The following is a 17,894-nucleotide window of genomic DNA, read 5'->3' as shown; positions in this document are numbered from 1 at the left end:
AGAAAGAAAGAAAGAAAGAAAGAAAGAAAGAAAGAAAGAAAGAAAGAGATGGGCCAAGAGGAAGCCCATCAATTGGGGAATGCTGAGCAAGTTGTGGTATATGAATGTAATGGAATACTATTGTGCTATAAGAAATGATGAATGGACTGACTCCAGAAAAACCTGGAAAGACTTGTATGGTCTGATGCTGAGTGAAGTGAGCAGAACCAAGAGAACGTTGTACACAATAACAGCCATGTTGTGTGATGACTAATATTGATAAACTTAACCCTTCCTAGCAATACAAGGATCTAAGACATCTCCAAAGGCCTCATGATGGAAAATGCTATCCACATCCAAAGAACTGTGGAGTTTGAATGCAGATCGAAGCATACTATTTGCTATTTTTTTTGCTTCTGTTGAGCTTTGTTTCCTCTTTCTGGTGGTTCATCCTATTGGTTCTAATTCTTACTTACAATATCACTAATGTGAAAATATGTTTAATAGGAATGTATATGTATAGCCTATATCAGATTGTACGCCATCTTGGGGAGGGTGGTAGGAAGGAAGGGCAGAAAAATTTTAAACTCAAAAGTATATGGAAGTGATTGTTGATAAATCAAAATAAATTAATTAAAAAAAAAGAAAAATAAAGAAAGATGGGCCAGTCTGGTCCAGTCACATCGTGAGAGTAAGAGATAACCAGTGGTATTGATTCAGTGTCAAGGGCCTCAGTATGTTAGCTGGATCCTTTGTGGTAGATTAAGAGAACATAGACACAAGAGTCACATGGGATAGGTAGGTGTAGATGGATTGTGAACTGTATTGTGAAAGGGAGTACCTAAATTGATGAGATCATAGATCCAGTGTAATGCTGAAGTATAAGTTGCCATGATTCCAAATCAAGAAAAGTCAGCAAGCATTTACTTAGTACCTACTGTGTGCCAGTCACTGTGCTAATGAAATTAGTATAAAATTGGGGCATATCTAACAATTTCCATTTTAATAATAGCATTATTTTCATTTTATCTTCACAACATCTCCTTGAAGAAGGACACCATGGGCATTATTACCTTTTTGGATACTGGAAAAAATGAAAGACACATTCAAGTTCAGTCTTTGTGTTGCCATCAAGTGGATCATTTATTGTCAATTTAAAAAAAAAATTCTAGGACAGCTATGAAGCAATGGAATACTTGACATTCAATGGGTCTACTTGTGCATTTATAATAACCTGGATAAGTGAACTGACAATTTTGAATTATTATTTTATTGGGTTGGCAGTGGTATCGACTTAGTTGAATAAATCTCATGGTAATCAATTGCTCATTGGTAAACCCATAGCTGATTAGTTGAATCTACCAGGTAGATGGCTCAAATCCCTGGCCCTGTTTAAAATGAGCTAATTTGGGTAAGTGGCAGTAGAATATAGTGGGAAGAAAGTTGGCCCTAGAGGCCAAAAATTCAAATCCTACCTCTGATACACACTGGCTGTGTGATGTTGGGCAAATCAATTAATCTCTCAGTACTTCAGGCAACTCTTTAATACCCTAAATTACAGAACAGCTGCTGATTTATATTTTTAAAGGGAGTTCCCTTACCAGGGAAACCTACAACAATGGAATCATACATCTTAGATAAAAAAAAAATAATGATGATGATGATACATGTTCCTGGTTCCAATAGGTGTTGAGGGCTTGAGGGAAGGATGGGGGGTGGGGGTGAGGATACAAATATAGATCACTATAATCCACAGCATTAGATGAAAAGTTCATTAGAAAGTAAAGTATTATGTGAAGTTTGATGGAGGGAAGTTTATGCTCAGAAATTAAATTATTAGTCATTTATATGAATCTATAATGGCTAAATTCAAGTACAGATGAACTTACAAATCTGGTAAAAATATTTTTTATATGTTTGGAAGCTCAGAGACAGATCACAGTATGGTTCTCAATTACTCTGTACTGTCCTCAGTTCGGAGCTATAAGCAATTTTTTGACACCTTCAAAGATCTATGATTTTCTGGGCATGGATATTCATTTCCTCTATCTTCACAGATCACGTTTTTGAATGTTTTATGTATTGCCTATCTAAGCTGCCACAGCTCCAAAAACTTCATCACTATTGGCCAACCTTTTGGAAATGATCGCCGCACCCCATCCCCCCAATCTTGCCCTCACACAGCTGGTACATGTTCCATCACTCAGCCCAGAGTTGGAGTTTTTCTGTCTTCCAAAGATTGTGCCTCATTAGTATAGCCTTCAAGAACTGAAACAGAGTCATCTGAAGGTCATGAGGAAGCATCAGAGTAGGTTATTAAGGGAAATATGAGCAAATAGACATAATTTTTTTTTGGTGATGGTATACTTAATAAAAAAGTCACTATTAAAGTTGAAAGACGCAAATGAGGTGCGCCCTACTGAATTGACATATTTAATTTATTACACACCTTTTCTCCACTTATTTCAAGGAGCTCTTCATCTCCTGAACCAATCTCTTCTTTTTGGTCACTCTCAGTAACATTGTCCTTTTCTTGTGTGTCATGAATGGAGTCACCAGTTCCTAAATTGAAAAAAGGGTCATTCTATTATAGTATAAAGACTAGGTGAAAATGAGATTACCATCCCCCATGGGACATATATTCACACACATACACTCTGATGGGGCTCAAGAAGTCTAGTTGACTGGTTAACCATGAGGTTGCCAAGAGGCTTCACTGTCTACCACTGACTTTATTCTCATCCACAAAAGGTTGTCAACCACTAGAGAGTACTTGTGGCCAGCTGGCTCCCTATTTCACCGGGCCTCATTTAACTAGTAAAAAGTGAGATTTGGGCCATAAGGGTATTCTTGCTGCTTAAATCACAGAATTTGGGAGTTGGAAGGAATTTTAGAGCTTATCCAGTCCAACTGCTTCATTCCACAGATGATAAAACCGAAGCCCAAAGAGGGAGGAAGTGATTTGGTCAGGGTCACATGCTTCTAGGTCCAGCAAATAATTCTTCTCCCACTAATTCTTCTACCATCTTTTCCCACAGTACAGAACATTAACATAACTTGTTGAAAGGTGAAAACTTCAGTCAAAAGACTTTTTTTTTGGGGGGGAGGACTGATGGATGTGGAGCCAATTATATAATATCAAATAATTGGTTTAGCTGGTTCACCAAAATGACCAGTCACTTTGGCATCTAATGGCCTTAATTTAGTCCCTAACTCTTCAATCCACATGATCAGCACTGACAGGATTAATGTCTCTCCTCATCTAGGAGACATTAAATCAATTGTCCTCCAAATCTCTGTTCATCTTATTTATTCACCAAACATTTATTGAGCATGTGCAAGACGCTGAGGAAACCTCAAAGATTAAATAAAAACTAGTCCCTGACTTCATGGAGCTCAGGGGGAAAGGGAATGTAAATGCATAGATACATCTTACACAGACTGGAATATAAGTGCGTACAGATGTACGAAGTGCTATAGAAAAGAGAGAGAAATCCATTCCTATTGGGGAGTGGGGCAAGAAGCAGGGAAAGAAAGCTTAATAGAGCAGATCTCATTTGAGCAAAACCTTGAAGGAAGGTAAGCTGTCACCAGGGTAAAATGGGAATGGGGTGCAGATAGAAGTCAAGGAAGGTCTTCCAGGCACAGGGAACGATATGAATAAAGTACAGAGATGGAAATAATAATAATAATAATAATAATAATAACAACAACAACAACAACAACAACAACAACTAGCATTTATACAAGGTATCACAAAAATCTTAGTGAAGTTTAAGCTACTAGCTTATAGCTTAGTAACTAATAGCTTAAAACCCACTAAGACTTTAGAGATACCTTTTGTAAATATTAGTTATTATTATTATATCGCCAGGGTTGTATAGTATACAAAAGTCTCAGTGAAGTTTGAAGCTAATAGCTTTTAGCTGAATAACTAATAGCTTAAAATTTCACTAAGACTTTAGAGATACTTTGTATAAATGCTAGATATTATTATTATTATAGAATTATGAGGGTTGTATAATATATAAAAGTCTTAGTGACGTTTTAAGCTAATACCCTTTATATAAATTTATATAAATACACTTTATATCTTATAGTTTAATAACTAATAGCTTAAAACCTCACTAAGTCTTTGGGGACATCTTGTATAAAGCTAGTTATTATTATTATAGTATTATGACAGTTGCAAAGCACTTAACATATGTTAACTCTTTTGATCTTCACAACAACCCTATAAGGCAGACCCTATTATTATGTCCATTTTACAGATGTGGGAACCAAGACTGAGAAAGCCTCAAGTGACTTGCCCAGGATTACTTCAGCATCTGAAGTACAATTTGAACCGAGGTGTTCAGACTCCAATTCCAAGGCTCTATCCACTGCCTCATCTAGCAGCTGGGTCCTATGTGTATAGATAAAGTAGGGGATAGATAAGAAATGGCTGGGAAGGTAGATGCAGGCCAGAAAGTGGAGGGTCTTGAAGGTCATACTGAGAGTATAGACTTTAATCTGTAGGTATTGGGGAGGATATTCAGATATTAATTTGGTTATGATTTTATGGAAATGTTTCAAAACATATTTTCACTTCACACTGTATCTCCTTGTGTGACCTTGGGCAAATCATTTAACATCCTTGGGGCCTCAGTTTTCTCATCTGTAAAATGGAGGGACTAGACATTCAAAGGCCTCTTCCAGGTCCAGATCTCTTTCCTTATGCTCCTTTGGTCCCTGCTTTCTGTTTCTCTAAGCTTCTTTATGCATTAAATTCCAATTTGATTTCAAAATATTCTATCTCTAGGAACACTGGGTAATATCAGGATTGAATCATTGGCCAAAAACTTGAACAAATAAATTCCCCTCTCAGAGATTGAGTTTCATCATTTGTAAAAGGATGAGTCTAGGTTAGATGGTCTCTCAAGCCTCTTCCAGATTCAAATCCTATTAATTATAAATTAATAATTATTATAAATTATACTTTTATTAACTATATATTATTACAAATTACTTAATGACAAATCCTGTAATTGCTCTCTAAAAGAAACCCAACTGATTAAGAGTTTGAGTAACTGTATCTTAAATACTACTAGATTTCCATTTGTCACTGGGCAAGATTCTTTGTAATAAAGAAAAAGCCTCAGAATACAAAATGAGTTAAGGAACTGACCTTGTTCTGAGCTGCTGTGGTCTGTGTGACTGGTGTTGGTGATCTCATGGCTATCCTCAGCCTTAGGGCCATCCTCAGCCTCAGGACCATCCTCAGTCTCAGCATCACCTGAGAGCTCCATTTCCTTAGACTCAGATGGTATTGTTGGAGGTGCTTCTACTGGCTCTGACTTTATTTCTTCAGGCTAAAAAAAAAAATCTAAAATTATTTTCTTAGCAATAGCAAAAGAAATGTCTTTGAATAGTTTGGAAAAGGAAAATATACCCACAAAGTGCCAAATAAGCCAAGAGTAATTGTGTTCACCTCCAAAAGGGGAATATCAGAAAAGAGATTTTTATGAAGACCTGAAACAATTGAACGTAGACTTGGTTTTCTTCCAAAGATCCTCATTTAAGAATCTGTTCTTTTTAATATATTCAAATGATTGTGAATGTCCTATTTACCACTGCAAAAATTATCTGGCAATAAAGTTAATATTTAGAACCAGATGGCATCTTTGGGAATAAAGTAAGGCAATGCCAGACTCATCTACCTTATTCTATGAAGCAACGTGTGAGAATGTGCTTTATAAGTTATAAAGCATCAATTATAGAAATGTTTTGTTGTTGTTGAGTCATTTCAGTTGTGTCTGATTCTCTGTAACCCTATGTGGGGTTTTCTTGGCAAAGATTCTGGAGTGGTTTGCCATTTCCTTCTCCAGTTCATTTTATAGATGAGGAAACTAAGGCAAAAAGGGTTAAGTGAGTCTGGATTTGAACTCAGGTCCTCTTGATTCCCGGGCTGGATCTCTACCCACTGTGCCACCTAGCTTCCCTTTATGGAAACATAACATCTATTTATTATTATATAATTATTTTATTAGAAGGAGTTTCCTCACTCCAAAGCTCTGTATACCAGTGAAATCACAGGTCCAATCCCTTTCCTTATCCCCTTAGGAATCAATACCCTTTTAATAAATATTTGTTGACTGACTCACTCTGTTAAAATAGTGACAGAACTCAATGGCATAAGGAAAGTCATAGTGTAACGTCAGTGTTATCCTCTGCCCTTCACTCTCCCTCATCCCACATGCCCAATCAATTGGTAAATCTCATGATTTATATTTCCACGACATTTCTTACATCCAAGACTGTGCTAGCAAATGTTTAACAACCAGCTGTCCAAAAACATGGCACACTCAAATTTAATCTACATTATTAACATTTTCTTAGTCACTTTCTTAAGTCTATATAATCAATAAATCAAGCCCCAATTTGTAGCATTTTGTCTGTTTCTGTGGCTTAAATGATCACACTGAAAATTTAACAATCAGCTATTGAGAGCCAGTAAGATCCAGGTCCAGCACACTCCTGCATCCAACCCCTTCTCATGACTCACAAAGCCATGCCTTGGTTCAGATCCTCATCACCACTTGCTTGGACTACTACAATACACTCCTAATTAGTTTTCCTAACTCAGGTCTCTCCACTCTGATCTATCCTCTGCATAGCTGCCAAAGTAATTTTCCTTAAGGGAAAGTCTGACCATGTCACTCCCCCATTCAATTAAATTCCAGTGGCTTTCTATTGCCTCTAGGATAAAATATAACCCCCTGTTTGCCTTTTAAAACCCATCACAATCTGGATACTCCAAATATCTTTCTGGCCTCATTATATATTACTCTGCTTCCATTACTCTATAGTCAAATGACCTGACCATTATACTGTTTCTCATACACTTCTCAATCTCCTATCTCTGTGCCATTGCAGTGGCTGTTTGCCAGGCCTGGAATGTACTCCCTCCTCATCTTCGCCTCTTAGAATCCCTTCTTTCTTCAAAAATTAAACTCAAACAGCACCTAAATGAAGCCTTTACTCATCCTCCAATATCCTAAAGCCTTCTTTCCCACTACTACCTTCAATTTACATAGATACAGGCAAAATACATTGTACATATACATATATGTGCATATATATGTATATTCTCTGAGTGTCTATATCTTTCTCTCTCTCCCTCCTACCATCCCTCTCCCCTACTGAACAAAAGACCTTGTCTTCATTATCACCATATGCCAACATTAACTTTTCTTCTGTGTTTCTGTTCTCTAAAATAGAGAAAAGGAATACCTCAGAAAACATTTCTCATGTAGCCACTAGCCAATAAGGACTTGGGTCAATTCTCTTATGAGGAAATTTCTGCAGTAATTTACTAAACTCTGGGTGATTTCCATTTTTACCCCAGAACCACCTTCCTCCACCCTCCTAAAACCAGTAAACTTCCACTGGAGATTTCCATTTTTTTAAAGGTCAGACAGACTCAATTTTACACTCCACCTTGCCACCCCCAACTGATTTCCATGTAGGAAACCACAAGGAGATATACGTAACTCACTCACAAGGGGAGTCAAGGAGAAATCATATACTACCATGGATAGGGAAGATACTTTGATCCCTTCATCTCAACCCAACATCTACAAAATGTACCCAGTGATGCCATACAACTCCTTTTGTCTCTATCTCTCTGTTTCTATCTGTTTCTGTCTCTCTCTGCCCTTCCTATCCCCACCCCATTCTCCCATCATCCCAGCCCCCACTCCTGCTGAAATTCTGGAAGTACTCATTTTGTAATCATGGAGTCAAGGGAAGAAATCTCATGGAAACCACGAAAATACCAGTACTTTTTTCAGTGAGGCCCAGTAGCCCTAGAGCAGTAATAGAGAAATCAGATGGGCATTACCTAGGGATAGTGATTTATGGGCATAGTGGAAGATGGAAAGGGGGAAAGAAAGAGGTAAGACAAATAAGGAATTCTAGGTTAGTAGCTACTGAAACATGAAAATGGCAAATCATGGCTCAAGGCTGGGAAATGGAGCCAAAGTGGGAAAGATGAGCTAAGAGAAAAAGGATGGGAAAGGAGACTAAAGGTCACAATTAGGGCAAACAATGTTTAATGCCCGTGAGAAAGTCAGAGAAATGGAAGACCAGCAGGTTGTGGTCAGACAGTGGAATTTCAGAACAGTAGGTGGTAGCAACGCCCTTTTCTTCCTCTCTCGCTATTGGACAAAGGCACAAGAATCACTGGGTGTGTTTGTATGTCTATCTGTCTTAGTTTTGACCTGGAATGGCCTTGGGCCTTATCTCAAGGCAGGCCCAATTAGGCCCAGGAGTCAAAATATAATTCTGCTGTATTTATCATTGTGTGTCTTTATCATTAGGGCTACTGCTACAAAACATAGCCTCTATTTGTAGAAGTTGTTTTTGTGGATTTTCATATTTATACTGAGTTAGAAAATTTCCCTCAATTTCCATATGCTTCCAAGTCCCCACTAGGGGACAGAGAGAAGATTGAACTCTCCTGACGTGAGTTCATTTCTTCTCTTTTTATTCTTACCATCATCAACCTCTGTTTCCTCCATACCTCTGTTCATAAAGAAGGATCTTTACTACTCACTAAAGCTGATCCCCTTACCTGTATCTCTGATCTCATTTCCTCTTGCCCCCTCCAAGACCTTCCTCCAGTGAATGTCCTCTCTCTCATGCATTTTCAGTCTTACCACTGACTCTTTTCCATATGCCTGCAAACATATCCAATGCTTCCCAATCCAACAAAAAGATTTTGCTTGGTCTTTCCATCTCATTCAGCTACCATCTCTCCTCTCTGTTCCCCTTAACTATTAAATTTCTTTTTAAAAATATATACTTGAACCTCCCTCCCCACTTTCTCACTGCCCACTTTCTCCTAGAACTGAATTTCCTTCTCCAACATTCTACTGAAACTACTCTCTCAAATACTTCGTGGGACAAGGGACATTGAAGCTGGGATGTGTAGAATTTTGATGTTCATCAGTGGGCATAGGTAAGGCTTTCCAGATAGAATGGTATAAGCAAAAGAACAGAGGTAGGAAAGAAGGTACTTGGTACACAAGAGTTTTGTGTGAGTGATTTAAGTCCTTTTTCTTGGGACTTGATTGCCTTTGGTTGATATGACCATTTAGGGTCCCACTGCTTAAGCACAATACCTGACACATAGTAGGTGCCTGATAAATGCTTACTGACCAACTAATTGATACTTCAGAAATGAAGTGGGTGAAAACCCAAGATCCTGAAGTATAGTGATCCTGTCAAGGTACAAGAGGATTTGCAGCCCAGTCGAAACAAACTCATTTACCATTAGTGTAAACTAATGATGTATCAGTAAAACAATTAATTAATTCAGCCACTTACAGGGGGTTGAGTGTATGTGATGGCCTCTTGTATTTCAGCAACATCTTCTGCTTCCTGAAGACCACTGGTCTCTCCAGATGCCTAGGCAAAACCAAATCAAACTCATACACCTCATACACCATATGAAAGAGAAATAATTTACATGAGTTAATGACAACTACATCTGCCATAAAAGGTCAAGCCTGATTAAGAAGCAATAGCCTGCTTGGCACTCTAAGGTGATGTACTGTTAAAAAGTCATTTTTTTTTTTAACAATCAATTTAAACGACCGGTTTGAGAGAATATTTCACTTCTAAATCAATTTTTTGGTATTTGCTCTGTAAGTAAATAAAAGAAAAGAATTCAAAATGAAGGGATAAGAAAAATCAGTGCCTTTCAGTTTAATTTTTATTAATTCTCATTTACAAAGCATAAAGGATTAATTAATTTAGGTTAATTCTTACATGCACACATGTGCATTGTATCTATTTTTTTTAAATTCTAAAATCTAGTTGTCCTTTTTTTGTGGTTCTGGGGAAAATAGAAGGAAAATATACTATTTCTAGCCCTCAGCTAGAAGAATGTAGGATCTTAAAAAAATGCAGAGGTCATATGGTTCAACCCCATCCAAAGTAAAAACATCCACCATAACATTCTTAACAAATGGTCATACAACTTCTGCTTGGAGACCTTTGGGAACAGAGAACTCATTGCTCTCCAAAGCTGCTCATTCCAGTTTCAGACAACTCAAATTCTTAGTAAATTTTTCCTTATATTGAGCTGAAATCTCCCTCTCTCTAATTTCCAACCATTAGTCCTTGTTCCATCCAATGGAGCCAAGTAGAACAAGCCTAGTCCCTCTTCCCTCCAACAAGCCTTAAACAATTTGAAAAATGCTATTATTTACCTCCTAAGTCTTCTCTTCTGCAAGCTAAATATGTCAAGACTCTCCAGCAAATCCTTGGGAGGTACAATTTCAAGACACTCTTTTCTTCTGGATATATTCCAGGTTATTGATGTCTTCTCTAAAATGTAGTTATTAGGCACCTACATGCTTAGTTATCTTTGGCAACATCATGATTTTCTATTGATACATCATTTCTTTCTACCTATTTGGAATCAGGGGAGGTATAATAACTTATCTTCTATCTCCTACCCACACTCCACTTCTTCTTAGTTCCAGCAGAACAATAGATCTTGGATAAGGGATAGCAATGAATCATGTAACGGGACTAAAGAGACAGCTTTCTATTTTTAACAAAGTAGGACCTCCTTGATTCAAACTGATTTGTTCCTTAAAAGGTGGAAATTCTCCCCATGAACCCTCAAATTTGACATAGAATTTGGAATGCTGTACGTTTTTGCCTTCAAAATTCAGGAGATGCTGAGAAGCAGACTATAAAAACTCTAGTAAGAAGGCAATGACTAGACTGGAAGTAGTGGGAAGAAAGACTTAAAATTAGACAGGTTTTCTGCTTGGTCAGGTCTTTAGCCCTCTGTCCCAAGAGGAAGAAGGAATGGCATGTTACAATGGTTCCTTCTTCTTTTTGACAGACAGAACAGCAATTGGTAGTAATGTCTTTCTTTCCCTCTTCTCTCTATTGGACAAAGGTGCAAGAGGCAATGGGTGTCTGTCTGTCTGTTTTAGTTTTAACTTGGGATGACCTTATGGTATTGTCCCAAGGCAAGCCCAATTAGACCCAGGAGATATAATCTAATTCCATTTTATTTACAATTATGTGTCTGTATCACTAGGTCTACTGCTACAAAATGCATCTTCTATTTATAGATTTCCATGTTTTCATGGATTTTCATGTTTAAACTGAGATAGAAAATTTTCCCCAATTTCCATATGTTTTCAAGTCCTCATTAAATATATCTTTTCCCCTCTTGAACAAAGTTGTTTCTGTTTATTTGGTGGGGTTCAGCCGGCTTCATATCCCATCTTTCACTGCTTAAAGATACTCAGAGGCTCTGGCTTGGAGAAGCTTCATTGTGTCCCCATTCTTACAGCAATTTAACAGAGAATACAGGCATAGAGTCTTCAAAGGTGGTAGTGCCCTGTCCATGGTATCCAGAACTGGATCCATAAACCAACAAAATCATTAAAGTACTGCAAAAACACCTGAAATAGAATTTGAGCCAAACCAAATGCAGAATTTTCAGAGGGTTTCAAATTTTTTGTAATGTGAGTGATTACATCATGGAAATTGATCAACTAGAAAATCAGCCTTTGTCTGTGGCAGCAGCTTGATTAGAGTTGAATTAGAAATCTGGGAGTACTCACATATGGGTCATCATCTTCACATTGGTCCTTGGAAGGGTGAGGATCTGGCTGAATGGTTAATTGTTGTATTGAACCCTAAGTGAAAAGAGAGTTGGTGAATGACTCAACATAAAGGAACCATGAGGATAAATATAGTTTCTGGTTCTTGCCTCACATAACAGACATTTGAAAGATTTACATGAATTTTTACGTGATTTACTTGGACCAAGAGGATGTTTTTGCTTAATTATTTCCTTTTCACAAGGGAGACTTTAATTTGAAAGGAGTGAGAATTAAATGTAATGTAAAAAAATTGACATTCATAACAGATATTTTTAAAAATAAAATTCATTTCCGTGGACACATGAAAGAAATTTCAAAGTATTTAAAAGCAAGTTCTATGATGCTAAACCTTGCATTAGCTAACCAAAGGATGATCAAGCAGGCTGCACAGGGCTCATGTCTTTGATAGTATGATTAGAAATATGTACTTAGGGGAACATTTTGCTCCTTTTGTGATGATTTATTAAGATAATTTATGATTTTATTCAGGTTTTTTTAATACCTTATCAGGGCTACAATATTTTGAAGCTGTATAAAGGAATAATTCTGAAAATTTATAAACATATCCTAGACTAAAATCTTATTCTGTTGATTTATCATAGTGTAGAGCTGACCTTGTGTTCTCCATAGCTTTGCATGCATGCCTTTCCTGGTCACCCCTCTTGCTGCTTCCCTCCCCTTGCTAGTGCCTTTCTTCTGAGGTCACCTCTAATTTATCCTGTACTTATCTTGTATGTTTGTATGTTATCTCTCTGATTAGAATGGGAGCTCCTTGAGGGCAGGGACTGTTTTTTTTTCCTTAATCGTATTTTATTTTTTCCAATTACATGTAAAGATAGTTTCCAACATTCACTTTTATAAGATTTTGCCTTCCAATTATTTTCTCCCTCCCTTTCCTCTCCCCTCTCCAAGACAGCAAGCAATCTGATATAGGCTATACATGTACAATCATATTAAACCTATTTCCACATTAGTCATATTGTGAAAGAAGAATCAGAACAAAAGGGAAAAAGACCACAAGAAAGAAAAAAAAACAAAAAAGAGAAAATAGTATGCTTCGATTTGCATTCAGACTCCATAGTTCTTTCTCTGGATGTGGATACCATTTTCCATCATGAGTCTTTTGGAATTGTCTTAGATCATTGCATTGTTGAGAAGAGCTAAGTCTATCAAAGTTGATCACCGCACAATGTTGCTGTTACCGTGTACAATCTTCTCCTGGCTCTGTTTACTTCAGTCAGCATCAGTTCCTGTAAATCTTTCCAGGTTTTTCTGAAATCCTGGGCAGGGACTGCTTTTGCCTTTCTTTGTAACTCCAGCAGTTAGCACAATGCCTGGCACACAGTAATTACTTAATAAATGTTTGATGGTGATGGTGATGGTGATGATGATACTGGTGCTCCACAGTCTTTCAGGCAACAGACTACCCTGTCCTACCACCCCATCTAAAGATTTCCCTAATTACTGGCATGTGCTGGTTTTCTCTTGTTAGTTAATTAGACAACTAGTCATTTCAGGCATTTAAAAATACAGAGAATCTGAAGAACTTTTAAAATTTAAAGTTAGTCCTTCAAAACTAAGGGGGGATAGAAAACCTGAGTTCAAATCAGACCTCAGACACAGCTGTGTGACTCTGAGCAAGTCACTTTATCCCAATTGCCTCCAAAAACAACAACAATAAAAGTAAAGGGATAGAGATTGGACCTGGGTTTTAATTTATATAGGGAACAACCAGGTGAGGAAATTTTCTCTACTGATGCAGACTGGAAACTTCTATGTAATTTATAGTCTTATGGAGTTACACAAAGAACTAAGAGGTTAAGTGACTGTATTATTAGAGGTGGGACTTTTGAACCTAAGTCAATAAATAGGGTGAGAGCTGATTGTTAAGTTTTCAGGAAGAGCATTTACACCTCCCAAATCAGCAAATGCTACAGATCTGGCCTTGATGTATTGTTTTATTGTCTAGAGTTAAGAAAGGATGGAGAAAATGTAAATATTGCTGATTAAACTTAAAAGTGTGTCTTGCATGTACTTCCCCCTCACCTCCCACAGAGAGTCAATTATTAAATATTTACCAGCACACTCCTGCCCTAAAACTTCCTGGCTTTGAGGCTACCTCGCTATACATTATACCATGTTGCTTTTAGTTTTTCAAAATGATATGAAAATAGGTCAATGAAAACTCATATTTCTATATGTCTTTATTGTTTAGTCATTTTTAAGTCATGTCTGACTGTTTGTGACCCCATTTGGGGTTTTCTTGGCAAAGATACTGGAGTGCTTTGCCATTTTCTTCTCTAGCTCATTTTACAGATGAGGAAACTGAGGTAAACAGGGTTAGGTGACTTGCCCAGGGTCACATAGCTAGTGAGCATCTGAGGCCAGATTTTAACTCAGGAAGAGAAATCTTCCTGATTCCAGGCCTACCACTCCATCCACTCTACCACCTAGCTGCTTTATGCTATACATACATATACCCATATGTATATGTATGTATATGTATATGTATATGTATATATGTGTGTGTGCTTTGTACACATTTTAAATATAATCTCATTTGAACATAGTATCTCAATGAATAATTGGCTCTATTATTATCATCTCCATTTTGCAGGTGAGGAAAGAAAAGTCTAGAGAGGTTAAGTGACTTGTCCAGGATCACACTCTTAGTAAACATCTGCTGGAGGATTGGAACTCAGGTCTTCCTGATGCTATATCCAATACTCATTCTACCCACCATGCCACATGACTTCTTATGTAGCTTCCTGCTGCCTGTGCTCCCAGTGCTTATGGTCCAGTTCACTCTGTGTCTTCTGTTGCTTCTCCACCTACCAAATTTTCTTGCTGAAGTTGTGCTCAAAAGACAGCTTAAAATACCTTTCAAATTTCAATAGTTTTTTTTTCTTTTGCATGCCTCAGCTTAACCTTGTCTTTAGCCTTGCTATCTGTCTTGCTCATGCTACTCTTTTGTATTCATCTTTACTTAGGAGCTTCTCATTCCATCTTTTGTAGATCTGCTTTCTAAAAGCAAGCCCTCAGCCACAGTCACGCCTTTAAATTCCTTCGGCTTTTCTTCCTTATTGGAATTATGATTCCATTGCCAGAATTTCAATTTTTAGATTCTCAATTCTTCTATCCCTCTTGAACCTTTCATATACTTGAGTCACAATAGAAGTGTTCTTCCCCTCAGACTTCACGACCTCCATTCTGTTCATCTTTCTGTAAGGTTCTTTCACAATCTTTAAATGTCTGTTCGATCCAACTTTTGATCACTCTCCATGTTCTCCCAAACTTTCTTTAGTTGCGAAGGCTGGATCTGGGCAGTAGTAGAGTCCAACCTTACTTTCTTCACTCCTACTCAGACACCCACCTCCGTGTATAGTTCGGTTTTTTCAATGACAGCGCTTACAAGCTGACTCATAGACTGCTTGTTCTCTGGGATGCTGACATTCTCTTGTTGAAAAAAGCAGGATCTGATATCAGTTCAAGAAGAAGAAAATCTCAGCTCTGCTGCTCACTACCTTGGACAGTCCACTCAGAGTCTGTCTGAACCTCAGTTTCCTCATCTGTAAAATGCTGGAGTTCAATTAGATGACCTATAAAATCCTATGCAGCTCTAGATCCCATGAAAGTGAGAGAGAATATAAGAAGTCTCCACTTTCTGCTTCTTCCTATTTTGTGGCTTCTCTCTTTAGAGGTTGCCTAATGAATTTCCAACATCCTTGATTCTCACTACCTACCACTGGGTCCTTAGGAAGATCAAATGAGAAAGAATTCTGAACTCTCTAAAGAATAGCATTTATGCCATAGGATTGTAGGATCATAGATTTAGAGCCAGAAGGCTTGGGGTCATTTTACAAGTGAAGAAACTGAGGCCTAAGGAGGTTAAGTGAGTTGTCCAAAGTCACCTAGGTAATAAGTGGGTGTTAGGATTTGAACCCAGGTATCCTGAAGCTAAATCTAATATTCTTTCCACTGTACCACACTGGTTAATTATATTGTTAGTTTTGTGATTTCTCTGTGAATTGCACTGTTTTGGCCAGTTCCTGAAGAAAACAGCTCACGTGCAGTCAGGATACACTGTTTTGGGATGATCTTAGCAATAGCATGAGAGATGTTTTGAAGTTCTTTTGGAAAAGTACATGCTGGTATTGTATTCCAGAGTTGTTAATAATACATGTGTGTAAAAAAACCTATATTAGATTATTCTTTTTATGATATGGGAAAGGAGGTACCATAGTACCATAGACCAAAGCTGGATGGAACATCAGAGACTCTAGTCCAACATTCTCAGTCAATCAATAAATCAACAAACATTTACTGAGCACGATGCACAGCAGGCACTGTTCTAAGCACTGGGTGGAAAAGGGAAAAAAAAAGGGAAATAGTTTCTTCCCCTGAATAGTTTACAGTCATATTTGGGGAGGCTGTATGTGAGTAACTTGGGCTTGTCAGGATGTGCTGAGTTCTCCTCTGAACTAGGCATGCCCAGACAAGCTCAGGTTATATGTATGTATATGTGTGCTCATACATATATATGTATATATATATACATATACACACACACACATATATATGTATATATATACATATATATAATTAGTTCTATACACAGAAATTTTGTGTGTGTGTATATATACATATACATATACATACATACATATATATATATATATATATGTATATACTGTAGAGAGATGAACCCTTTGGAACTGATGAGGCATCAAGTAAGAAAGTGGAGAGAAAAAAGAGAAAAGTGCCCAGGACAGATGCCTTGAGGGAAACCCACAGTTAGTGGATGTGACAATGATGAATCAGAAAGGAAGACTGAGAAATAGCAATGAGACAAGAAGGAGGGGAACCAGGAGAAAAAAAATGTCATGAAAACCAGAGAGGAAAGAATGCACAGGAGAAGAATATGGTCAGCAGTGTCAAATATTGCAGAGGGTTCAAGAAGGATGAAGACTGAGAGGATGCTGCTAAATTTGGTGATGAAAAGATCATGTCTATCTTTGGTGAGAGCAGACGACAAAACAGAGGCTTAAGGAGGTTAAAAGACATGTAAGATTGCGGATCTCAACTGGAAGAGACCTCAAAGGCCATCTATTTCAACTCTTATCTTACCAGTGGGGTAACTGAGGTACAATACAGTGTTTAACATTGTCATCATTTTGGGAATTGACAAAGAAATGGTGGCACATTAATGTAATGGAATATTATCATGTCAAAAGAAACAATGAATGTGAAGAATTTAGAAAACCATGGGAAGATTTTCAAGTGCAGAATGAGGTAAACAGCAACAGAAAAACCATCTACACAATAGTGTGAAAACAACAAGAAGAACAAAGAAAAAAATCAGCATTGTACACTGTAATTATAGTCACCAAACACGATTCTGGAGGAGAGGAAGAAATGTACTTTCCTCCCTTCTTTGCAGAGGTAGACAGCTAAGAATTTAGAATGTTGCCTATTAGGTTGCTTTGATGGTTAATATTGTTGACCTGCTTTTCCCCTTTCTTTTTATTCTTTGTTATAAGGGATATCTGTATAGAGAGGTGAGAGGAAGAGACATATTTGGAAATGGAAGTGATGTTAAAAACAAAATACCAGAAGATTCTTTTTTATGGTTTGAAAGCGTAGAAACAATGCATATGTGTATTACAGTTTTGGAGGACAAATCAAGATGAGGAAATCTCAGAAATAGTAAAGACCAAAAGAAATGTCAAAAAAGAAAGGATCAAGCACTAAAGCATCATGAAAATTTCTAAGAACTATAGAAAACAAGTAAGACTTTAAATAAAAAAAGCCATAGAATTTCAATATGAAGAAACTTAAAATTCAACTCACTCAGGCATGTCAACATTAAACCTCAAAGCTATATCAATAAAGAAAAAAAAAAGCATTTCTTCAAGCTTCCAGAAAGAAGATTTCATGTGTAAACATTCAACCATAACTCACCAGACTTTCATGCAAAACAAGAAATTACCAAGTATACTGGAAGCCAATATATACATATATAGCCTTTCAACCTACAGTTAGTTTCTCAGAAAATCTAGTCATTCTATTTAAGAGTAAACAATAGATATTGGAAGCCAAAAGGACATCAAAAATATTTCACGAAGGAAAATCCCCATTTCAAAATGGACTCTGGAGACTAGCTAGAAGAGCTATCCCAGAGAGTTAAGTAGATAAATGATACTTTAAAAGAAGTTAATCGCAAAGAAACACAAAATC

At 37.2% G+C, this 17,894-nt stretch overlaps 1 protein-coding gene across 1 annotated transcript in view; it reads right to left on the bottom strand.

Annotated features, from left to right (window-relative positions):
* The window catches only part of LOC114025687 (collagen alpha-1(XV) chain-like), a 117,143-nt gene that overhangs the window by 29,939 nt on the left and 69,310 nt on the right, over positions 1 to 17,894 (bottom strand). Inside the window, exons 4-7 of the mRNA XM_027839157.1 lie at positions 11,616 to 11,690; positions 9,349 to 9,429; positions 5,147 to 5,330; positions 2,429 to 2,541 (exon numbers count right to left, since the gene is read on the bottom strand). Of these exons, the coding sequence (XP_027694958.1) occupies positions 2,429 to 2,541; positions 5,147 to 5,330; positions 9,349 to 9,429; positions 11,616 to 11,690 (453 nt within the window). The remainder of the gene's footprint in view (positions 1 to 2,428; positions 2,542 to 5,146; positions 5,331 to 9,348; positions 9,430 to 11,615; positions 11,691 to 17,894) is intronic.

Source organism: Vombatus ursinus, unplaced genomic scaffold (genome assembly GCF_900497805.2).
Source record: "Vombatus ursinus unplaced genomic scaffold, bare-nosed wombat genome assembly UNPS02014832.1, whole genome shotgun sequence".
In the NCBI taxonomy this organism is placed as follows: Eukaryota; Metazoa; Chordata; class Mammalia; order Diprotodontia; family Vombatidae; genus Vombatus; species Vombatus ursinus.
Note: the sequence above shows the minus strand (reverse complement) of the source record. Positions and strands in the feature narration are given on the sequence as shown.